The following is a 25,558-nucleotide window of genomic DNA, read 5'->3' as shown; positions in this document are numbered from 1 at the left end:
CAGAGCAGTGACCCTGACCCTGGGGGATCTGTGCATGTGAGATGACTTAGCAGAGCTTATCCAGAGAGGATGTTAAATCACCCATCCCCTGTAGCACAGCTCGTTGTGTTCCACCCAGCTGTTCTGTATCAATCCCAAGGCTTTATTTGGTCCCAAGGGCTTGTCTCAGTCAAGTCAGTGCTGCCTCCAGAGAAAAGAAAGTGTCAGTATGGCCCTGGGAGTGGGAGAGACTGTGCAGTCACTGAGGCTCAAAGGCATGCACAAGTCTGTCAAAGCAGGTGAACATCACCTCTTTCTCCTCTGTTCTGCAAAAGAAATAACTGGCTTGACCTGGGAGAAGAGACTTTCCCATCACAGACCTGATTGTCAATGTTATGCTCAATGTAGGGAAAAAGGCATAGTGCTTGGGAGGGTAGAAGTGGTATTTTTGAACTTAGAAATATATTTTTGCCCTGGTTTTTTAGTTTTGTTTTGTTTTTAATAGATAGGAAGAGATCAGCCCTTCTTTGGAGTAGGCTAAGAGCAGAATCCATTAATGAAACTGCCCACATCATAGTTAAGCCAAAATTTGTGTGTATGGGGAAGAAAATGATTAAATTATTGAATTTAAAAGCCACATGATTGAATACCTTGATTAGTCTGGAGTACTTAATAGCAATACAGTTGACAAAGATAATCTACATTTTTAGAAGTTTAATTTAAGAAGGCCCATCTGCCATAAAAATAGGCTTCTTGACCTCATTTTTTGGACTCCAATTCCATGTAAAACATGTGAATCAACTGCTATGTAGTCTTAACTAGAAATTATAGACACTGGTTTTCAGACAGGAATTCTTTTCTAGTAATCGAGTAATGCTGCAAACATGCATCCATAAATCCTGCTTTTTCTTCAGTATGGATTTCAGCACCATCCAAGAGAGTACAGTCATTTTCTACTTTTTCCAAAAACATATCAGAAACAGGTGTTAAATAGCTGGTTTTTCTGCACCCCTAAGATTTAAATGTCACATGATGTCTTTCTTTTTCTTAAATTGGTTTAGCAAAAATAAAACATCTTTTACATCATTCTGTTCTATCGCTATTTGGCTAAATTTTCATTTTTTCTTATAAAATCTTTCATTATCATATGCACTGCTTTCACACTATCATTTAACTACATTGGTTTCTAGATTGGCTCCACAGGGCACAGAGCACTCCACTGCTGGCAATGAGAAAACAGTGTCAGGGCAGACACCATCCTCTTTTAGGTTAGATGAAGTGGCATGAAATGAAGAGAAGTAGGAACAGGAACAATTCTATGTGATTTAACCTTCACATAGAATAGACTATGTGAAGGTTAAATCCACAGCAATCCACACAAAAATATTGCTTAGCCAAAGTGCATTCAAAACTGAGCCACACTTCTGAATGCTGTTTCTTGTTATATTTTCTAATTTGGATATACAAACTTCTAAATATGTGCTGCTAATGTGACATTTCTTTATGTACATTAATAAAATCTACAAGATATATTTTAAAGATCTATTGCCCTTAATCTGCATGCACATTTTGATACAACCTGCAGAAGAAGAAATAAGTCAGATGTCTGTGGTCATGGGGTCCAACAGCTGGATGCCATGATCTCAGAGGCTTTTTCCAGCCTAAATGAGTCCCCAGTTCTGTGGTTTAACCAGCTCACATTATTCGCTTCATGAAGGTCAGAAATCCTATTAACTTGAGATAATTTCTGTTTTATGCACTTAACTGGAGTGTCACAACTTTTAGTGGTGAGTTATGTGTACTCATAGTGGAATACAGCAGAGATTGGAAAACTTGTCATGTTTAAATCGAAGCAAAGATTAATGAGTCAGAATCCAACAATAATGCATTTATTTAAGCACATTCTGCAAATTGATTTTTCTGCAAATTGAAAATAGCTCTGTGAGGTCTTAGAAACAGATTTTCTAAAATACTTAACTTCAAAACAGAACAACAAAGGGTTCCATATTTTATAATACTTAAGGAGGGTGGAATCTCATAGGGCACAGGGCAGAGCCACTTCCCAAATCTGAACTTGTAGTTCTATATTCTATTTAAATTCTTAATAGTTATAAATGGTTCTTAGTAACAAAGGTATGTGAATTAATAAAATATATCAGACAGTCCTGTCTCCGGCTGACCAAGAAATAATGTATTTTCATTGTTACAAGATTAATCTTGAGCATGCTTCAGAGCTTCACTTCAAATTATGCTGGCTTAGTTCCATTGTAAGAACTATTATTGCAATCCTTTTAGTCTTTACTAAAGCCACAATAAAGGGAGAAAAAAGAAAAAGATAAAAAAAACCCAGATTATGTTTCATGTTTCAAATACAGCATTAGGGCTCCCCAAACACTTTTTCTCTGTCTGGAGTCTTAGAAAAACCATAACTGAGATTATTTTTTAAAGACTTATTTGGGATTGTGTTACTTGGGAGAAGAGGAAAAATAGTGGAATCTGAAATAGTGGCTGATGTCCAGCTTGCTTAGCTCTAGTGCCTCTGTAGAAAAATAAGAGACTAGAGAGGAAAAGAAGACAAAGATAATAGAATCTCCCACTGCCACCCTTCAGGTTCTTTTCCTCAGACTGTTTGGGCTGGCTGTTCTCAAAGCCATTTTTCTATTATCAGCACTGCAAGACACTCATTCTACCATGTTGTTGGGGTTTTGTGGGGGTTTTTTTCCCCATCACAAGAACATACCAAAGTTGGAATAAATTGCATAACTTAGCTATAACCTCTGTTTTGGGGTGGGGGTGAGTGTATAAATACTTCACAGGAAAAAAATGAAAGGCAGGTTTGCCCCTCTTGACAGAAGAAAAGTTAGGCAATTGTTTATGATCTTTTAGGTGGTTTCTGCATTGAGGACAAGTTAATGATACCCAGGTAATTCTTTTCTGTTCTGTTCTTTCGCAAAATAATGTGTTCCTACAATTTGAATATCAGCAAGTAATTTCATGTTCATTGCCTTTCTAGTTTCATTCCCCTTTCTCATTGCAGCTCTCTCTTAAGGCTTTGCTGCAAGTACTTTCTGTCTGATCTGCTGGATTTCTTTTTGCTTCCATGCATGAATGCACATGTACACAAACTTCCTCCTGTATATGACATTGTGTCATGAAGTCACTTAAATCTGCCTTTTGTTTATGGAAACTTAAGAGAAATATTACAAATGTCTGTTGTTTGTAATTTAAATAATTTAGTTTTCACTAGTCAGTGTTTCACTTTTGCTTACTTTACGCATGGCTGACTGGATTAACTCGCTGAAAGCAGCAAGTCAGAAATTAATTTCCTTATAGTAATCTCTAACTACTGTCCTTACATACTGAAATTCAGAGTTATCTAGATGAGGTGAATGATTGTTGCTTGAGGGACACTCATTTATTGATAAACATCTGTCCTTAATTTTTTTGGCTAAAGTATATTTTGGATTATTAGATTGCTCAGATTTTAAAATATAAAGAACAGTCATTAGCATACTACTGTGTTATAACATACAAAAATAATTTTAAGTTACCTGGCAAATACTGCAGTAGAAGAAATCTTTTACCCTAGGATTACAAAACTTCAGAAATGCCATTCCAGGTATGAAACTTCAGAGGTCTTTTTTAATTTTTTTTTTATTACATGTGTTTAAATTGTTACCTCATAAATGCTGCTTTTCAAATGAGAGGGAAAAAATTACTTACAACAAAAATATTTTCTCTTTGGCGCTCAAAGAACCAGGCCAAATACACTCAATAGTGGTTGTGAGAAAGAATTAACTCCTGGGAGAGCAGTTTCCTTTATTTTGATGGCTAACCTTTCCCTTTCCTGGCTTTCCAGGTGGGATGCTACTGACAAGTACAGTGTATTTAACACATTTGGATTGGTGCCTTCATTTCTACGCAATACCTGGCACCATTTGAACAAAACCCCAGTGTTTCCATGGCCAGCTTTCAACCTGATATTGCCCTGCTGTGAAAGACAAATTAGTGAAATTGAGGAGTAACACTGAGGCAAAAATCACAGGGGCAAAGGAAAGCTTACCTTGATGTATTTTCTTCTGGAAAATCATGTCCGAATATGGAGCTAGAACTTTTTTCTAAACAGAAATAATAGTCAGATATTGTTTAAATTCTGTTTATTTGGGGAGAGAAAGAAGAGGGGAAGTGGAGCAATAAAAAGGTTTGGCCCTGTTCATTAATTTGTGTCTTTGTTAGGTATTATACTGAACTCTCATCCTTTGGGAAAGCCCTAAAAATTTTGAGAGTTTGGATTGAACTTATTTTACTTCATATTGAGGCATTTAGAGGTATTAACTCTTTCAGTTCTTTATGCACTTATTCTAAATTCTGTGCAATCAGAGCAAAACAACAAATTACTAAAAGGTATAAAAGCCAACTGCTGTGGCAATGTGCCATGTCACCAGTCTGAGTTGTTCTACTGGCAGTTTCCAGCCCTGGAGTGGGTTTATCTGGCAGTTAGACAGCAAGGATCCTCCAACCCTATAACTGCCTTAATTAGACTGAATTTTCTGTGACATAACTGATAACTAGTGATGTTGTTGTGAGATTGGAGGTGATGTTTTCAAAAAAGATAGCAGAAATTTTCTGGTTTGGAAAATGCTTCTGAAATTAAAGCATTGTGTAATCCACAGCAAGGTATGAAGGTACTTTATGAAATTAAAATCCAGGATAATTACCAGATTGGTGTGCAAGAGTCATTATATATGCATCATTTTTGCTAAAATCCATTTCACTATATTGTGTTTAATGGAAGCAAATGTAAATTTAGTTGTGTAGTTCAAGTACTACACATTCCTAGAGTGACATCTAATGTAGTTTGCTAAAGATAAATGAAATACAATAAAACTGAAAGTGTATTTCTGGTTGCAAAGGTAATAACTAAATATTCAAAACAATTTGGAGTGTTTTAGAAATGAATCCGTCATACTGATAATAAATGACACTCTGTCACTTGTACCCAATCAAACCTGGAATTAAAAACACAATGCATTTACAATATATACATACATTTAGAAAATGTTATGGACTTCAGGGCTGGAAAACTACCAAAGGAGAGGCACAAATTACAGAAAAGGCAGTGCAGTGATAGCAGTTTGATTACACTTCTCTGAGTGCCCTGTACATATATTTAAATCCTTTAAGCCACAGACACTTTGTCTCAAGGATTAATGCCAAAGAATCTATTGCCACTAGACCAAGGTCTATTTTGGTACACAAATTTTGCCCAGGGTGTTACCCCAAGTGTGTGTACATTAACAGCACTAAAGTACAAGTGTATAAACTCTGTTTTGTTCTTGTATGAATCTGGAATCTATTTTCAATATGGTATTTATGGAAAGTTTAAATTTTAGTTTTATTGACATTTAATAATATGAGAATCCTGTTACATTTTCCCAGATATCACTAGAAAGCTTTTCCTAAAAGAAAATTTTAGGAGAGTCTTTATAAAATTACTTGATGAAAAAAAAAGCACTCTCACCGGTAAATTCATAATATGATAAATGAAATTATGCAGAAGTTAATTTTTATTTCTATCCTTAAACATGATGGACTAACTTCATCCTTGTCTCGGTCATATATTACTCAAAAATCCCATATTTAGTGGGAAAAAAGCTGAAAATTCTGAACAAAACCAGGAAAATTAATCTAAGAATTAACTCCATCTCTTCATTCACTTCTACATATTGTTGTAATGGTCAAATTCAGACAACAAATTTTTTTTTTTAAATATCTTTTTAAGTTGTATCTTCTTTTTTGTCATTTGGTAATTCAGATACATCTGATCAAAGCTGATCAGTCACTAGTCGCTTCTATTCTTTCTTAATAATTAATTAAACATCTTGTAAGGTTAAATAATTCATAGTTGTAAACCTTTATAACCTTGTTCTGATGATTCATCTTTACAAATGAAGGTAATAGGCCTATGAGACCTGTTCTATGTTATGTTAAAGGTTTTTCAAAACCATTTCACATGCCCTTAATATACCATTCAGCAGAACAGGATATTTTTTAATTAACTGTCAGCTTGAAGTATTCAAGCTAGCACAAAAATTACAAGTGAAATTGATTTTAACTTCAATATTTTCTGAGTTGATTCTGTTTTATTAGAACAAAACATTCTGTCTCAAAGCAAGAATATTTTCAGTCTTCTGTTTCTCCAGCCCATCTCCCACTGTTTCTAGAAGTACAGCAACTAAAAAATGTTATGTAAGAGTGAAAAAGTGCCACTGGTTTTGCATGAGTGCATTTGAAGAGCTTGGGCTTTTGTAGGTAAAATAATTTTCCATCAGAAAAATGGAAAAATACAGGGTGGATTCTTCAGTACCACAATCACTCCTCAGTTCTTGGCATCTAAGGAGCCTTTTTAAAAAGCAATTGGATTTCCTCAACCCTTTTGAAGGGCTAACTCAAAGTGAGGAAAAGCAAGTTAGCTTATTTGGCTGATGGAACTCATGAGTCATTTTGGATTCATGACACTGGACTTCATGCTATTCAAATTCTTGAAAACACAAAAATATTTTCCTGGTTTTATGATATGCCTTTATTTGAAGCTATATGTGGCACAGTTGAGACTGGTGTGACTAGGGGGTATCAAGCAATGAGTAATGCCTTTGGATGGTTTCAGTGCTCATGGCTCAGTCCCACCAGCCCAGAGCTGTTCTCTTTATGGAGTCATCCTCGCTTCTTTTACGGAACCTCCAAGTGTTAAGTCTGTGTTCTTATAGTGCGCGTGTGCCTTATTTGGTTTCTCAAACAGCACTTGTGACCCAATCCCTGTATTTCAAAGAATGCACAAAACTAGCAAGCCTAATTAATCAATTCAGTTGGAAGCCAAGCCATGTTGTCCTGGGAACATCTTGTTCTTGGCTTTCCCAAATGCGTTCCTTCTTTCGATTTCATTTTATGACTGTTTAAAGAGGGGCTGTCATGTTCTCTCCCCAGTGATTCTGCATCCATGCTACAGAGTAAAAAGCCTTATTGTATTTACTAGATGACAACCCAACTCATGCTTATTCCTTTAGCAAAGGAAAGCAGAGTTAACTCAGGTATTTAAAGACAAGCAGGGAAAATTATCCACCTTCTTCTTCACCACACACATCTTATAGCAATAAGCATCTCAAAGCAGCCAGTCTGGACCAGCTTAAAAAGTGCACAACAGAAATTCTTCTTCTATTTTTGAAAATTTGAGATTAATCTGGGGGATTTCAGGGGACCCTAAATACACAATAGTCAGAAATATTTATTTGCAGTATCATGAACATGCTGCTAGAAAAGTAGAACATTTTTTTGTACTGAGACAAGAGTCAGAAAGAAGTTCTTTGCCATTGTGCTGTCTGTACTGATACCAGCTCACCTATTTCTTTTCTCTTTTTCTTAAAACATTGCAAATATTTTAATATTTATGCTTAATGTTATGAGAAGAAATTTTCTGGAGCAGAATAGCTGAAGTGTCTGCAATTATCTCTATGTCACAGGAAGCGGGAGATGATTTTCTCTACGAGGTATATAAAGAAGAGGCTCTTTTACTTGGTATCTGTAAAAGCAAACCTGATAAGCAAGTCTGTCACGGGTTTATCACTTTTCATCTTCTTTCAGCTGCTAAAAAAAAAGAAAAAACATGATACAAGAAGAGTGGTTCAATTTTTTCATAGTGGAAAATCAATCAAATGTAGAAAAGCCAACAACTTTAATACCACATCACAAAGATGGTGTGATAGATCATAATCTTGTCATGGTGAACTCCAATGTCAGTAAAGTCTGTATTTGCAAAACAATAACCATAATTTTTAATTGCTGTTGTTGCACTGCTATCTTTATTTTCCTCACATCAAAGACCGAAGTTTAATTTCCTCAATCTGAAAGATAATTGTTTGAATATTATCTAGCATTTTACAACAATTTTTACTGTCTTATCTTCTGTCTACCTTTCTCAGCTTTACTAAATATTTCCCCAGAGAACTGGGGGCTTTTCCAGACATAAATCACATAAATCTCCTGCAATCAGCAGAGTCCAAACTTCTGTCTTTTTTTGCATAAACAAAGTGATGTTAACAAGTTAGTGGACAAAGACCAGTGCTTTCACTGATTTTATAACTGGGATGAAGTTGTTGAGTTTTGAAGCTGTGTTGTCTCCTTTCCCAGGCAGATATTTACATGCCAGGGTAATCCAACATAGCACAAATGAATAATGCAGAGATTCAGAATAGATATCATCGAGGCTATAAATGTACTGAGAATTCAAAACATTGAACATCATGAGGGACTTATTCTTTGTGGCAAAGTACAGATTTCTAAAATGCAGCAGCAAATTCATTATTAGTTCAGGGATTAATATTATTTGAATAATTAATAATTTTTGGAACATGCTGTGAAATTCCATTGAATGCTAGTGTGAGAAGAGAAATGCTTTCATTTGAAATTTAAATTGCATGGAGATCAGCTCCTTTAAGCACAAGGTTTAGAGCAGTCTAAATATGTCTCTAGCATGTAGGATAAAAAGCTTGACAAAATGTGAGAGGTTTTTTGATGGTCTGTTTGGGATGTTTTCATTTATGGTGGTTTTTTCCATACAGATGTCTCTTACCAATGGTTTGGTGGGTACCCAGATTGTAACAGGTAATTATTGCTCTTAAGGGAGCCTCAGTTGCCTGCTCAGCTTTGTGCTAAGAAAGAGACTCAAGACACTAAGTAGTACATATACACTGTTTGCTTAACAGTATGCCTACATAAGCTTTTCTTGCCACTTCTCTTTGGGTGGAACCAGTTAATCATAATGTTCTGAATACGAGCACAGAGCAGCAGAGAAATTTATGAGCAATATGCAAGTGTGAATTCACCCTGTGACTAGGATGTAGCTTCATTTTTGGTACCCATACATAAAAGCCTTAAGGAGCTGATGATCTTTGAGTAATTGCATGGGTTATATACTTGTGAATAAAAGCAAATCAACTTTTCTCAATCATTCAGTGGTGGTTAGCTGGAATATAAGAATTTCTATGCAGGATGCTGACAGCAAGGATAATTCTGTACATATAGAGGATACTTATCTCCATTTTCTGCAGCTACAGCTCTTACATTCCAATTTTTCAGAGTTTTTAACATTGTCAAAGGCTTAACTGGAAGGAAGTTCTTCCAGAAGGGATTTTTTTATGAATCTGAAGTAATTGATTGAATTTTAGGTGATTTCTCTTAGTCCAAGAGAAAAATGAGTGCAAAAAATCAGACATTTTCCAAGAAGATTCCTTGTTAATCTGGGAAAGTTGTGTGAAAGATTTATATTTTGTCTTTGAAAATAGCTTGGAAAAATAGTTGCATGTTTCAGAATTAGCAGTTTACTATCTGAACAAGCATCACATCACAGTTAATAAAGTTTTTAGAGAGTATCTGAAGTGCTCTAAGATCGCAATGAAATTTAAAATAAAATCTGTATTTGATTTTTGGAGTTTTTTGTAACTGTATGCATTAAGTCAAATGGTAGCTGTAAGAAAAAGGGATACTCCCTTTTGAAAGTACTTCAAAAATTAAACTAGCAGAGCCTTGCAGAAAGGTACTAGGTAGGTTTAGGGAAGCTTTGGAAGTGAAGAACACTGGAAAGTGTTCTGTCCTGATGATGCTTTTCTCCATTTTCAACGTATTGTGGGCTGAACAAATTTAATTCTAGTGTAATTTTAAACCCTCTCCATAGTATGCTCTTGGGAAGAAATTGGTCTTGTACAAGAAGAAATCTGACTTGGCATCCTGCAATCCATTACAGATGCAGTAGTTAAGTCACTCTTTTTTGGAAAAAAATGGTGATGGCAGAATTTGTCCCTCAGGTGCACTGGTGGGACTGGTAAGGCATCGTGCATCTGCAGATGTGGGTGATTGCAGCTGCTGCAGCACAGGGAACTGAATCACAGAGGGCAGGCAGAGTCCTCCAGGCACTCTGACTGTCTCTCATCAGCATCTCTCTACCTTTCCCCTAAGCACCACTTGAATGAAGTCCTGTGTTCTCTGAAATTCTTTCCTACAGAGCACAGGCTCAGCAGAACAGCACCTGTGTGTCTAAACTTCACACTGATATATTCTGACCAATATCTCCACAGTTTTTGGATCAGACTGACAGTTCTTCTGAAGGATTCATAACTGGCCCCTTCATGATGTCTTACTAAATTTTCAGCAAAACTGTGCCACAGATGACACAGATTTCATCTTAATTGCCTTGTTTTTTGATCCTTGATCCATTTACACCTAGTCGTTTCTTTAAAATTGGAATATAATCAAACATATATTGATCTAACTTTGTATAGAGGGTCTTATCTATCTGAATCTAAAATTTCAGCACAAATGAATGTCATAGAATGGTTTGGGTTGGAAAGGACCCTAAAGATCATTTAACTCCAACCACCTTCCATAGGCAGGAATACCTATAGCTTATCTTGTATATCATTATAATAAATACTGAAAAAATTCTTTAAAATGGTAGCCTTAGTTCAATTGTCTTGTATAATTAACATTTTGAGCTTATTCTGAGGAAGAATAGGGAGGAATCACCTGTTTGAGAATTACCTGTTTGCTTTATATCAAATGAAATTTTAATTAGCTAACAATATAAAATATTTTTGCCAAGTTTAACAAGTACTTCATATACTGTTTTTAATTTCATTTTTGTTGCTTTATATTCACATTCAAATGTAAATGAGTACTTACAAAGGCGTAATATCAAATACCTTTAAACACACCACAAAATAAACGTATTTTTTCTGTTCCTATTTAGTCATCTGTGACTCTTTGGAAGACCATGTTTCTGGAGCTGGCACCAGGTGCCCCCTGGGCTACTTTCCATGTGGCAATATCACAAAGTGTTTGCCCCAGCAGCTGCACTGTAATGGTGAGGATGACTGCGGGAATCGGGCTGACGAAGACAACTGCGGTGAGTGGCTGTGGCTTTGCCTTGTGTCCAGCACCTGTAGTCACTGAAACCCAGGCAGTGCTCACACCCAACAGGAGGCTGTGGAGTGCCAGCAGTAGGAAAGTTACACGCTTTGCAGAGGGTGCAGCAGGTCTGCAATAGCTGATAAAGCCACTCTCCTTCTCTAGCAAACCATTTGCTAGGGAAAGAAGAGTGAGCCACATTTTTCTTTGTATATGTTATCAGTTATCAGTATCCAATTTTTTCCCTGCTTTGAGCTTCTATGTACATGTCATTTTGATGTCTACAAATGGATGTATATGATCTCTCAAAGACTGTTGCTGAGGAGAGTTAGATGTGTGCTCAAAGAATTTATGAAAAGCTTAATGTGGCTTAATGTGGGAAATATAATTTAGAAGAATTTTCAAGGTTTTCCAGGAAAAAATTCCCTAATTTGGGAGAAAGATGTGCTTCTGTAAGTGTACTGTGTACACTGCACTACCAGCAGGCTTTGGTAGTTGGGAATGTGAAAATCCCAGGGTGTACACATAGTCAGGTCACTTGTGCTTGCTGTTTTGATCCTTGTCACTCCTAGCCCCTCTGGATGGTAGCTGTGATCTTGCCTTGGCTTGCGGGCTCTGGCTTTACCTCTACTGCAAACCAGGAAGGGCTTTGCATGGTCACTTACCTGTCCATGCTGCTTCTTTGTGGGCATGGCCCTGGCATAGCTCTTGTCCATGCTGAGCAGCATCTCCCATGAAGTGTTTGGACACAGGTCAGAGGTGGCACAGCCCTGGGATAGTCTGGAAAGGGGCCTCTGTGTTCTGTGAGGAGAGAACTTCACCATTTGGTTGTGAGCTAAGACCACAGGGAGAGAAAATGGACCCTAGCACATTTTATTTACTGTTATTGCCACCTTACTTATAGCCTGGATATTTCAGAGGTGCTCTCCGGAGCTGCTGAACCATGGCAGATGGGGAAAGTAGGCTTCCTACTCCCTGGTAGTTTTCCTGTAGCCATGGAGGACAGGCAGGTGCACCATGCCCTGCCCCACACTCTGCCTCCAGCCCCCAGAGCCAAGCAGCTGAACTGTTTGTCTGTCCCAGACAGGCACGTCTGGCATCCAGGCCATTGGATCTGGGAGGGAGGACTGCAAAGAATTAAAATATTAAGTGAAAATTCCATGCTATCTATACTGAAAGAAATTTTGTGAAAGAAATTTCAAACAAAATATGGTAAAGATATTTTTCACCAGCACTCTCAGTAAAGTCAATGAGGTTTTGAAAGTAGTTGTTCTCATTGCATGTGCAGCTGATTTGTGTACCTATGTGAAGTACCTTATCATTATACCTATGCAATTTTAGGGTCTTACTCCATATGAAAGTGATTTTAAATTCTAATCCCATATAATGAACCTGCACCATTTTGTGGTTTTATACAATTTGTTGCTGCTGTATACTTAGTTTCTGTTGTAAATAATCAAAATCCTGAACAAAAATTGCTTGCTCTGTTTTTTCTGTAGTCATCTTGACCTACAGCAGCAGGAATTGCCAATGATGATGGCCTATCATGTTCAAGAAGTCCAAGGACAATAAACAGTAGCTTTATCCATATTTCATTTCTGTATAATACCACAAAGTCTATCGTACAAGGACTTGCTGAAAGAAACAGCTTAGTATGATAATAATTAGGATATACACAGTTTTGTAATGGGAGTTACAAGACAGTATAGGATCATAGAATTTTTTAGGTAGGAAAAGAAATTTAAGATCATTGAGACCATTAATCAAAGAGCTCTTTGCATCTCATCTTATTACTAACACAGAACTGAGGTATTCTTGGATTATGAATAACCAATTTCAAAAATTCAATTAGAAGGAACATGGGTTGTCAGTGAGCAGGGAGAGTGCTGCAAGAAGTGATTTAATGCTGAACCCTGAAGCAATGAATGAAAAAGTCCTTAGTAATACCTTGGTGTTCTTCTATAGAAATGAACATACAAAACAATTCAGCTGTGATATTGAATCCTCTTCTGTGTATTGTAATTCAAGAATGAGCTAGCCTTGATTTTTGAAAACCTAAATTACAAAAGATGAAGAGTCATTGTATGGATCTACAGGGAAAAACTATGCTGCTCATGTTTTTCTCATATCTTGACCTCCTCTTCTCATTTAGAAATGCTTTAGTGAAATATACAGCAGCAATGTTTTCTCAGAAATTGATATTGCAGTCATACTTTGTTGTACAGTTAAAGAGTCACCTCCTTGTCTGAGTATAGGGAATGTTCTGAGGAGATTTTCTGCAGACTCCACACATAGGAAGTGGGGAGATCTTTGTGGGGTAACTCTGGTTTTGATTATTCATCTTGTTTAAAATACAAGAAAAGAGGCCTCAATGTTCCTGAGACAGAGAAACCAGATGTCTTTTCTTCTTCCCCTGCCATTCCTAGGATCTCTTCAGGATGCCTGCCTCATGGCAGCAGTTATATCTGGCTCGTCTCCCCAATTTTTTTTTAATTTACAACTAGTTTTCAGTTAAAGTCATTGCTCTTGGTTACAGAAAATAAATTAAAAATTAAATTATGCCAGTGTAGTAATTGTTTCATTCAGTGCCATAGAAATTTTAATCTTATGTATGAGTTATTCTAATTAAATAACTCAGCTTCTCAATTCCTGAGCACTTTTGCATCAATGTGAGGAACTTTGAGGTGATCAGTCTACAGGATTCAACCCAACAAGTGTGGGAGGCAAAAAAAATCTATGAAGACCCTCAAAGCAGTTCAAAAATACCCCCCTTTTTTGCTTTTTTAGTACATATATTTCAAACAAAGCTAGGTAAACCAAGTGTTTCCATTACTACAACCAAGTGTACCATTACTAACAGTAATGGTAAAACACTATCTTAAGTCTATAGTAAAAGCAGCTATATAGCATGGAAACACAACGCAAAATATGTCCTTAGATGTTTCACTCCAACTATCTTGTAGTGGTTCCTTTCTTCTTTTAGTCAACAAATTTGTCTTATTCCCATTTTATTTCTATAAGGAAATTATAGTTGTAATCTTTGTAAGATTATATTTGTAAGAAATTATTGTTGTAAGAAATTGTTGCTGTAGTCTCTGAGATTATTTGCAGTATTAATCTCATTTCAGGCACTGTGTGCCTGGTAACAGCAAAACCTGATTATGAATATTTCAAACCAAACCAAATCCACACTGAGACGTGTTTTCAAATGTGCTGTGATCACTGCTCATTATCCAGTTTAGGCACACAAAGATTGGCTTTGTGGTGCCCTTTTCAATTCTGCTTCCTCTTTCACTTCCACCCTCCTTTCCACTTCCAAGTAGTAAACATAAAAATAAGGTCCAGAGTACTGAAAATCTTAAATTAGGATCAAAGGTAGAGTTGGGAACAGACTCAGAGTGCTGTGTTAGTGCTTAACCTCAGGGTGTGGATATCCTAGCTCTTCTTCAGCATTTCTTCCACTTCTGGAAAGGAATGAATTATAGCTGATATTTCACACTAGAGTGAAGCCACTCATCTTTGAAAATTCATGCCTTTGCCACTTAGCATGCTTTCCAAAATCAATAAAATACTGTGTGCTATACCCTAATGGGGAAGAGCTTGAGGCAATGTAGTAAACTGCAATAAGAGGAGGCAGCTGGCAATTTATCCCTGCAGTGACGGGAGGCTCTGCTTGAACTATGGCTGGATAACCTTAAATGTGCATGGAAAATGTAATCTCACCTTTTGAACTCAAAAGCATAGTCCACCAAGAGGAAGCAAGCATCTCAGCAGATCTGTCATAAAAATAGTATTTTTAAATAAAAATAGTTTAAAGTTTTGTAATTTGTCATAAAGCTTATGGTTTTGAGGAATTTCCTTTTATAGGCTCAAGAGAGCAGTAAATTTTACTCTGCTGTCCTGTTCCATGCTCATCCTTGCTGAAGTACTGAGTTCTTAATTAGGCTGAGGGCATTGTGAGGCAATTTAGCCTCTATCATGTTTCACTTGGAGTTATTTTTGCATCTATTTGCAAAATTCAAAATGTGTAGGGAAAAAAGAGATAGCAATTTCAGCATCCTTCTGCACCCAAGCTTGTTTAAAGATGAAGTTGGCAAAGCAGAGCAGATATTGTTTAGACCTAGTATCTTTGATTTCAAACATAATGGCTTCAGCCTGATTTTACAGGGAAGAGCTTTTCCCATTTATTTACAGCTGGGAGGTTTGAATCTGTAGCTACTTGGCATTTATAGATGGGGGTTAGAAGTTCTGTTGACTGCATTGCTTTTTAAACCTGAGCAAGGATAAATAGGCATAATCGCAAATTCTGCTCACATCATGCCATGGCAGTGTTGACATGGAAATTGTTCCTAAAATAAGTAACAAATATTTCTCACACTGAAGACACTACTGCTGCAATATGACTGTTAATGCAGTCTAAACAATCTCTAGGCAAACTCTGTGATGTCCAGGGGCATTTTAAACATGCTAGGTATGTATTCCCAAATACAAATTCATGGAAAGAAGAGTTTTGAGATCTCTGCCTTCACAGTGGTGTTTAATGATGAAACAAAAACAAAGCTAACAATAGATAAAAGTAACAGTTGATTAATGCAAAGCAAAAATAACAGAACAACCATACTTACGATGCAGATTTGCAGTGAGCCTATGTGTTTTTTCTCATTACAAGATGTGTGTTTCTTTTGATGAACAATCTTGACACACAACATATTGGGAAAAAAAAGAAAAGTTGATCATACATAGATGTACTCCATGCATTTGGAAGAAGACAGCTAACACTGCCAGTAATGATCCATGGATATTTCTGTTTTCAAAATATCTAGAATAGCTTTAGACACAAAAAAGTTCTTTCATATGCTCCTAATTAAATATTTAAATTTTAAATCTTACACTTTTTTCTTTTTTTTTTTTTAATTCTCTGATGTTTTTTTCCTAGATAAGAGTCAGCTTTCCCTGACTAAAATTGTCCTACTATTGACTTCAGTGATAAAAGAGCAAAGTTCTCAATCAAACAACTTTTGTGTAATTATCTCTGCTGGATACAACACTGGGTCAGTTGCTATTTTGTAGTCATAACATACTAATTAAAAATTAGTATGCAAAAATTCTAAATGCAGGTAAATTTTGAACCAATGAAAGACTGAATAGATGTTTTTCCTGCCTGATTTTCTAAGAAATTTGTTGCAATATTTTTTCTCATATTCCATATATTCTGCTTGGTGATCAGCACAATTTGATCATCAGAACGGTAAATTAGCTGTGCTGGTAATATGATGTCAGTTTGGGGGGAGAAGCCTCCCAGTAAATTGCAGTAAACGTTACCTCCAGTTTCTTGTTTCAAAACTACCCATGAACTGTCAAATTTAGTTTGGGGAAAATATAGAAACAAAATCAGAGTTCAAAAGGTACTGGGCTTTCCTCTGGACTTTACATCCTACCTGGTCAATTTGAAAACATATTTTATATGTCTGGAAGATTGAGATTAATCCCTATTGCTCTGTCACCAATATAACCAATACTGTGTGTCAGCATCCCGTAGCTACAGGTTCTGAAAATCCCTTGTATGTAAAGTAAGGCTGGACTCATTCCTTTATAAATAATCCTACTTTCAGTTTTAAAAGTTTTTTTCCTAGCTTCCATTAGGGTTTGGTAGCACACAAACATGCAGTTTAAATCTATACAGTTATTTGATTTGTTATGTTCTGTTCTAATTTAAGATGCAAACAGTATGACTGATGTGATATCTTCAGTCACAACACCTGGCCGATAAAGCAAAGCCAAGCCCAGGGAGAACAGGCCTGGACTGCCTCCACTAAAATCAACAGAGAGATTCCCACTGTCTTCAGTGAGCAAAGAATCATAACTTACCTAAATTAGGAAACTAATAAAATGCTCATATGTATGGAAAACCCAGTCTTTGTTACTCATATACAAGCCTTCCTCAATACATCTGGGAAAGATTGGAAGCACTGTGCTAGCAGTGGGGTTTTTTCCTTTAGATGAAGAAATCTAGGTTGTGCAACCTGTCACAGAAATAATATAGGTATATTATTATATGCCTTTATATATTATTATACATATATATCATTATTATAATATAGATTATAATCTGTATTATTATAATATAGATTATTATATTATACAGGTATAATATACAGTCTCTTCCCATGCAGGCTGTGATATATAGATTCCATGAATAAAGGCCTCAATCCTTTTTATCTCAAAATTAATTGATTGAGGAAGTACAGTTTATTCTTCTTTTAAAATTAGTGTTACTGTCCTACACACTAGTGCATAGCTCTTATGCTTCGTCTCAGAACTGGTTGTTAATACAGGCTCTTCATTTATTATTAGTAAATCTCTAGAGGAAGTCCTTATGTGCAAGTAATACAGGTATAAGTCCTACTTAGAGTAAAAAGTATTTTGATGTAAGAATTTTAAAAAATGCAAGCACCAGCATTCTTATTATTTTCAAAATAAAAATCACACATATTGGCCCTAATCCCTTGCCCCTCTGCAAACCAGACTGTTCTGCCATGAATGGGGCATTATAAAACAGCAATTATTATTACACATTTGGCTACTCTTTACATAAAAGCAATAATAAAAGGGAGAATGGAAGAAAAAAATGCACTAGTGTTTAATTCTATCCTTTTTGTGAGCAGTATCTTTAATTATGTAGAGCAGTTAATGGAACAAAGTAGCCTGAGTTATTTTGAGAGCACAAATTTCCTCAGTGGTTAAAAATTTGGCTTCTGGACAATTTTGCTGATAGTTCTGTAAAACTGTGTTTTTGGCAGCTAGGCAATGGTTGCAGTGTGTCTGCATTTGTTTTTTAATCACAGTGTCATAGCCACGTTTTTCCAGTCTAGTGAAGCAAGAATAGGCATGCAGATTTAATTTGTTTCTGACTCCAGAGGAGTTTTTTGCTGGCTAAATGTATTTACTATTGTGTTGCTCTCAGCCCCAAGAGTTCCCTGAACAAAGGACTGCGTTCCGCTCCCCAGCTGTAAATTCACTTTTAGACGTTCATCACACACAGAGGTTTCCTAAAGAACTGGGGCAGGGAGTGGCTGTTTGAAGTCTTGCACCTATTTGCCTCTAAAAACACAGACCTCATCTGTTACTGTGTGCCACACAGTCACCAGGTGACTGGCTTGCCTGAAGAAATAAGTTACTACAGAGCAGCTCTTTTTTTAAAAGGGACCAATAAAAACTCAAAAGGATAAACATACTAACAACCTGTATAGTGTAATGCTGATTTGTATGTGCTTCTTTGAAGGTCTGTAATTGTACACAGAATTATTCCAGTTCTGTAGGTTCAATTAATCATCATCTAGATTTCCATTGCAGAAATCTAAATTTCTATGGGGTATTTCAAAACATCTATACAAAAGATATATGTTTTAATATTACAAGATTGCCCATAAGGGATGAGAAATTTCATTTTTGTCTCAGCACATGGCAGAAGACCTTGATGTTTTTATATCTCAAATTAATACTAGTAATGAATAATGTTATAGTTGTTCTGGTGTTTTCCTGGCATGGCATTTTCCCCATCATACTTAAAATACCAGGACTTGAATGTATGAGGTACTACTCAGTTTTGAGCCTAGATAATAAATTCTGTTTGTGAAGCATAAAGGAAATATTTGACAGTCAATAGTATACTCAAAATGTATCAAATACCTGGGAAAACATGGAATTTTCAAGCTTCACATGGAAATTTTTTGTAATGGCCAAATTTTATTATCATTGCCATCCATCCACGGTATATGGCACCAAAACAATAAGTTTTACTCTGATGTGCAAGTATCAGCACACGGAATAGCTTTGCTGAAATTTTGAGGGTTTTTAATCAGTTTTGCTACTGTGATTTTCAAATATTGTTGGTAATTAAGAGGAACTTGCATTTCATTAGACTTATGTCTCTCCTGGTCTCCACTGTAGTGGCTTACTGTCAAAGGAACTTTTAAGCAACTAAAAGTTCTATAGATGTATTCATGCTGTTACATTATTTTAATTTCAAAAATGTAATACAGTTCAAGAAAAAAGGAATATAAAATCATAAAAATTTATATAGATTAAAAGTATTGTTATAAAACTAGAAAACTATGCACATGTTTCACAGGAATAAAGATTAAACATTGAGAAGATTTTCATCTTCTGGAAATTTTAACCTGCCTGTTTTCCTAAAAGTTGCACTAGCTTAATTAAGTTGCCCTAAAATCATAAAAAAACTTTTTATTATTAAGTATGTAATCTAGTTCATCCAGAGAACTGTAAACCTTATGCAAATTAATGTGTTTACTGTCTGGTTTACTATGGTTGCATTGTCACATATAAGCAGACAAGCTAAATGTGATTTCAGTCAATCAGCAGGTAGAGGACACAGTATGTGTGCAGGGACATGCAGATTGCTCTGGGGTAATTTACCTTTGAATTGACTCATAAGGTGTCCAGCTCTAAGCTCTTAATTTTTTCTGCTTGGATACTTAAACTGAGACAGTGAAATTCCATCCCAGCTTTGCCCTCCCTTCAGGCACCACAGCTCTTGATTTTGTGAAATCTCTGTGTGGTTTTGGTCTTGCTGTAAGTTATGAGGCTGTATCAGGATGACTCAACACTGTGGGAAAGGGCAATTATATTCCTTAATTGGTAAATATTTTTAAAGGAAATGCTTTTTGTCTGAAGGGCATGGGTCTTCCTTGTACCAAAAGATACTTTTGTGAAAATCCTGAAATAGTTCTTTGCAGCGAGAAAAAGTTTATTTGAACAACTGACAAAAAGAAATATGTCCAAAGGTTATGACCACCAACAGCAAACTCAAAGGGTGACACAGTGTCTCTTTAGAGTGTTTATGCTTTTAGCTGATAGCATTTCTCTGTATAATACCCATGATGACATGGCTGAGAGAAGGGGGAAGTCATATAGATAGCATCCTCATCATAAACTCCATACTAAGTAAGAGATATGTCTTTAATTGAGAAAAGATGATACTTTCTTGGATCTGACACTGAAATGATTACTCAAATCTGTAGTTTGTCAGGATTAACATGCTCTTTCTCATTCCCATCAGAAGTGGTAATTGGAAACTTTCAGTAAGAAAGAGCATATTAATCTCCAGTCAGATAAATCCAGTTTGCCACCACTAATTTCAGATATCCCATGTAGAGAAAGATTTGATTATGCTTTATTTTCTCAGATCTCTCTTTTTTTTAACAGAACCACAGCCAACATAATGTATTTTAGAACTGGCTCAGGGTAAAAGTAATTTCTCATCTGAGCTGTGCTGCCTCAGATGATAGATTTGGGATTTCAAGACCAGTACTATTACCAGTCATTTCTTCAAGTGTTTGGAGAATCTCACCTCGAAAGAGGTAAAAACAGGCCACAAACCTTCATCTAAACTCTAAAGGACCAAAAAGTGATTTACAGTTCTGCCACTAAGTGTTTCACCAAATGGTCATACTAAACATAGTTATTTGCACAATACATTCTTTCAGGATTTGACAAAACAACTTGAATAAAATAGAGATTTTCTCATGTTTGGGCACAAAGTTTGGCCCAAAGCATATATTTCTGAAGGTCAAGGGATGTTTAGTAACTTGTTTTATTATATTCAGATATGTCTTTTTATTTCTAGTAGAATGCGTGCCATAAGAAAAGCCCATCATTTAAAATGAACTCACTGGAAACACCAAACAGATGGAATGATTCTAGTACAAAATAATCCATCTTCTCTGTGAGTCTTTCCCCTTCTTTTTTATGTCCACCCAAAAATACACAGCTGCCTCTAGACTTCCTCAAAAATGCTGAGGAACTTCCCTTTTGTAGCAATCTGCTCCATCATTCCTGTTAGTGTGGGAGGCACTTCTCATCCTTTTTCTCTGCAGATGTGAAATGCAGTGATGGTCACCTCTTGTCACATAACAAGGCATTTTAAAAGTACAAAAATGTGGAATAAAATCTCATATATCCACTTTCTATGAACATAATAATGAATTAGAAAATCCAAGAGTACTTTCATACTATATCCCTGATTGCAAAGCATTCATTTGGTATAATTTATACTTCAAGAATAATCTCATTTTTAAACGTTTTTCCCAAAAAAAAATCCTACTTTCTCTGTGTAAGTTGAATTCTCACATATTGCTGAGTCCAGTCATACAAATGAAAGTCAATGGATGTGCTCCAGTTAAATATTCAGGAACAGTGGTAGAGAAAACCTCGTTATGGTTCCATCTACAGGGCAGTAGGTTTTGATGCACTTGCCACTTGACAAAGGATCTATTCTCATCACTTCATCAATGAATGCAGGCAGTCCTAAAACTGATCTTCTTTTGAGCATTTAAAGCAGGCAGGAGCAGGTTGGCCAATACCTTTCATTTTGTCCAAAATGCATTAGGCTGCTTCTGAATATTAGCTTAATGATCTAGAATGGCAAAACTGCTAATGGATGCAAGGCGCTCTTGAGGAAGTTAATAAAATGTTCTTAAATGTCTTATCAGGTCTGTCTTTTCTCTCACTGGAGCAATTCCTGAGGACAGGCACTTATGTTTGCTTTGAATCTTTCATCTTTTTAATTTATGTGTAACAAACAAATAACTAGATGAAAGCTATTTTGCCTGAAGTTACTAAATGTTGCATATTATCATTAATCAGTACCTATAGCACACCTTTTCAGCCTAGACAGCAAAGAGGTAAGCATCTCTCAAAACCAGCTTCATCTGTAGGCAGGTGTCAGGAGATGCTTTCAAGGTCGTTTCCCTGCCTGTCTGAGAAAACAACAACTGAGTTGTAATGTGGCATGAAAAATGAGAAGCCATTTCAGAGTGGGAAAATTTGCAAGGAAGTAAATATTTTTTATTTCTCCCTGCCTATTTTGAAGCCTATATATATTATAATAATGCTTAGTTAAATATAAAGATTTATAGAGAAATGTCCATGAGGAATTGTATTTAAGTATAACTAAACTATTAACCTGTGAAATTGCAGGGGTAAAGACAATTACCAATACATCATAAAGGTGAATCTAAGACTCTAATTACTAGCAAAGCAGAGCCATCCTAAGTGTTCTCATAGAAATGTTGTTTTGCAGTAGATACCCTTAAAGTGTGCTGCTTTCAATTGTCATGGATGCTTTGGCTCACCAGCTAGTGAGTGCCATCCCAAGGAGCATTTCTGCTACTGCTGTGTGTTCATCAAAGGAGATGCTTTAAAAGCTGAAGAGAAGACAGACTCAAATTAAGAAAACTAAAGTCAGACTCAAAGTAAGAAAACTAAAATCCAATCACAGCTTTTAAAGGCAAGTTCCCTTTCCAGCCTGTTTGGAAAGTAGCTACCTGATCAGTCAATTTACAGGTCTCAGATACACAGTAGATTTCCAAGAAACAAGTAACTAACAGATCTGTAGCTATTTCTAGCACCACTATATCTTGAAATGCCCATTCTTTGAAAGGAACTAAAAGGTTTGCTCCTAAATTTTTCTCTTACAGCCATAAACTACTCAGTTCCAGTACACCTGTGCACAGTGACCAAAGGGGTAATATGGAATCATGCTTTGTTTAAGATGCATATTAAGCCTAACATGAACATTCTGACTTGAATGTGTTACACCAAGTCCCTCCTTCTCCTGAAAAGCAGTGCTCCTTTGGCCTTCTTCTAGATTTTCAGGAAAGAAATTATAGGCTGTGATAGTGCAGAAGCCTTTCTGTACAAACTAGTCAGGGTCATAGTAATCATTTCAACTTTCCTGGACAAAGTGGCAAACCTGCATGTTTAAGGAAGTATGAAAATATTGTTCTCTCTCATTTTTAGGCTCCTACATAAATAAATATTTCTGAAGTCACAACTATGTTTTTTCAGTGTGACTGTCACAGCAAATGTTATTGAAGGTATAATAAGCTGTTACTTCTATACAGCTCATATCATTTGACATGTAAGATTAAGCAGCTGTATAAAGTTATCTAATGGTGTGTGAAACTCTCTGGAATTAAGACCTGTATTAATTAGACAAAAATTGATGCAATTACATTAAGTGAAGACATTTCTACCTTCCATTTATATTTTGATATCTTCTGTTTGTGGTCTGTTTATGGTGTGTTTCTTTGTTTGTTTTTTTTATTAGAGGACAACAATGGATGGTCTCTGCAATTTGATAAACATTATACAAAGGACAAATACAATAAACTGAAGTCTCTGTATGCATTTCAGACAAAGACACCTGAGTGCTGTAAGTAAATTACAGATATTATTTTATTACTGATGATTCCTAGAAAGAAATACAGAGCAAATATATTCTTAGCAGGAAAATTAGTGCTGTTTCATTTTTAGTTAAACAGCATAATATCTCAAATGAACAAATGCTAATTTGAAGCTAATTGCAGTTCCATTAAGGATGATTCATTTTCTGCAAGAAAAGTGTCAAACATATTTTAATTAACATATGCCAATTAGGAGGACAATATAAATGTTTATCTAAATATGCTGATACTGCTGGAGAGACCATAGAACTGGCAGATATATTTCAGAGTGAAATGAAGGCAACATTGCTCCCAGTTCATTTCTTTGTACATCAAGTGAAATTTGCAAATCTCCTCCATTTACACAGCTCTTTGCACAGACTTTTTGATTCTTCTGTCTACTATGATGAGCAAACACTTCCTGACCCATTTTTGGTCTATTTTCACCCATGGAAATTGTGTTCCTTCTAGCAATAAGATTGCTGAATAATTTAAAGAATTGTTGAAAAAATTGTATTCCAGATTCCTGTATATCATGCCTAAGGTTCAAGAGCTTTTACAAGCTCGTTCACACAGTAATATATTTTTTGTGTCCCTTTATATTTATTGTTAGATTCCTCCAAAGTCTAAATCAATTTTGTAAAAAACACGTGCCTTAATTGTGTTTAAAAGAGCCTGCTATGTCTGTCTTTGTGTTTGTTGTTCTTTGTACCATATTTCTTTTCTCCACATGCCATCACATCTCACATGCCACCCTTTGCCCTGACCATGTTCTTGCTCTCCTGCAGTGGCTGGAGATGTGCCAGCAGAGTGCACCTGCCAGGGCCTGGAGGTTTTCTGTGATGCTGCCAAACTACGTGCTGTCCCATCCGTCTCTGCAAACATAACTATATTGTAAGTAGGGAAGTCACTTGTTCTCTTGCTCTGTTCAGGTTTGACTGTCAATCCTACAACTTTTTCACAACTACAGCCTCATAATTATCATCAGCTGATGCTTGGGAAGCACTGTGCCTCTCTGTTGACAAGTACCTTAATATTTTAAGTACAGATTTTCTTTAAACAAAAGGGGAGAAAAGAAACTAAGGAACCAAAAAACTCTGTGAACTGATCATTTCATGTTTGCAACAGTGACTTCAACTACAAACAATTTCAGGATAAAGGAAAATCTACAAAAGAAATGCTTCCTTTTAAGACAAAATGCTTAGAACCCGTTTCTTTTTCTATGATCATGCCAATATTCCTAGTCTGTGTTCCTGTCAATAAAGTCAATAACCTTGAACTTGGTGGAACTCCCTGCTGGAGCAAATCTATTTAGATCTCATTTGATGTTTCTGAATATGCTGTTATTTAAAAGGATTTAATTGGTCTGACTCATCATGCAGATATGTATGTCTAAGCCAAACTCTTTTATAAGAGATCAGAATACAGCTGATGTGCCCTTGATTTGCACATTGCTGTTTGAGAAGCAGTTTAGGTGTGGTGAGCAGGGAGCAGCATCCCATGTCCTTACCTGAGGAGCTCCCCCACGGATCCAGGTCACGGATCTTTCCTTTTGGTACCAGCCTATGTTCAAGTTCTCCTTGTCAGGTCCACCTTCAAACACTGCAACCATTCATAACAAAAACTGATGTGGAATGTCAAACATCTATTTAAACTGGCTTCTGGCTCAGGGTCGAAAAAGAGTTCAAAAATACTGACCCAGTTCTGGCTGTAGAAACAGCAGAGTTCAGCTGGCTTTCAGGCTAAATTCCCTTCTAATCAAACCACATTCTATAGGAATTTTGTTCTTGACAGGACACTTGAGTGTCTCCAGTGGAGATGGGACATAGGGATATATGAACTGGGAAATACACTCTGTATACACTTGAGGTTTGAAATAAATCTGTTGTTTGTATTCAAATCTTTTTCATTCTTAGATTTAACTATTATTTTGCCAGTTTTTCCTGGGGACATGGATTTTTTTGTTATTATTATAATGTATTTTTCTTACTGTTTTAAATAGATACAAGCATACAGAAAAACATAAGTAGCATGTTCAGATGGTTTCATGTTGCTTTTGTTGTTTGGCAGAGTGAGAGCTGCCCTTATTAAATAACAAAAGTGCTGTAGGAACCTGGGACAACAGTTTTACTGTATGCATTCATTCCTACAGGTCTCTTCAGAGGAATCTGCTGAGGAAACTTTCTGCTGATGTTTTCAAGAAATACCAAGATCTCAAAAATCTGTAAGGGAGTGCTATAACATAAAATACCTATCTAGTGTCTTAAACATTCATCCTTTTCTTCCTCCATACGTACACACATGGACCTTAACATTTAAGCACCAAAAGTCTGGTTTGTCTTACCCTTTGGTACCTCATGTGTACCCTGTTTGGCTCA

The 25,558-nt window shown here is 36.1% G+C and overlaps 1 protein-coding gene across 1 annotated transcript in view; it reads left to right on the top strand.

The window, feature by feature from the left end:
* RXFP1 (relaxin family peptide receptor 1) overlaps positions 1-25,558 on the top strand; it is a 45,929-nt gene that overhangs the window by 5,760 nt on the left and 14,611 nt on the right. The window contains exons 2-5 of the mRNA XM_054295827.1: positions 10,778-10,933; positions 23,066-23,170; positions 23,969-24,074; positions 25,333-25,404. Coding sequence (XP_054151802.1) covers positions 10,778-10,933; positions 23,066-23,170; positions 23,969-24,074; positions 25,333-25,404 — 439 coding nt within the window. The remainder of the gene's footprint in view (positions 1-10,777; positions 10,934-23,065; positions 23,171-23,968; positions 24,075-25,332; positions 25,405-25,558) is intronic.

This window comes from Melozone crissalis, unplaced genomic scaffold (genome assembly GCF_028551555.1).
Source record: "Melozone crissalis strain CALT ecotype California unplaced genomic scaffold, PUWL_Pcris_2 ptg000006l_1, whole genome shotgun sequence".
Lineage (NCBI taxonomy): Eukaryota > Metazoa > Chordata > Aves > Passeriformes > Passerellidae > Melozone > Melozone crissalis.
This window is presented reverse-complemented; position numbering and strand designations above follow the sequence as displayed.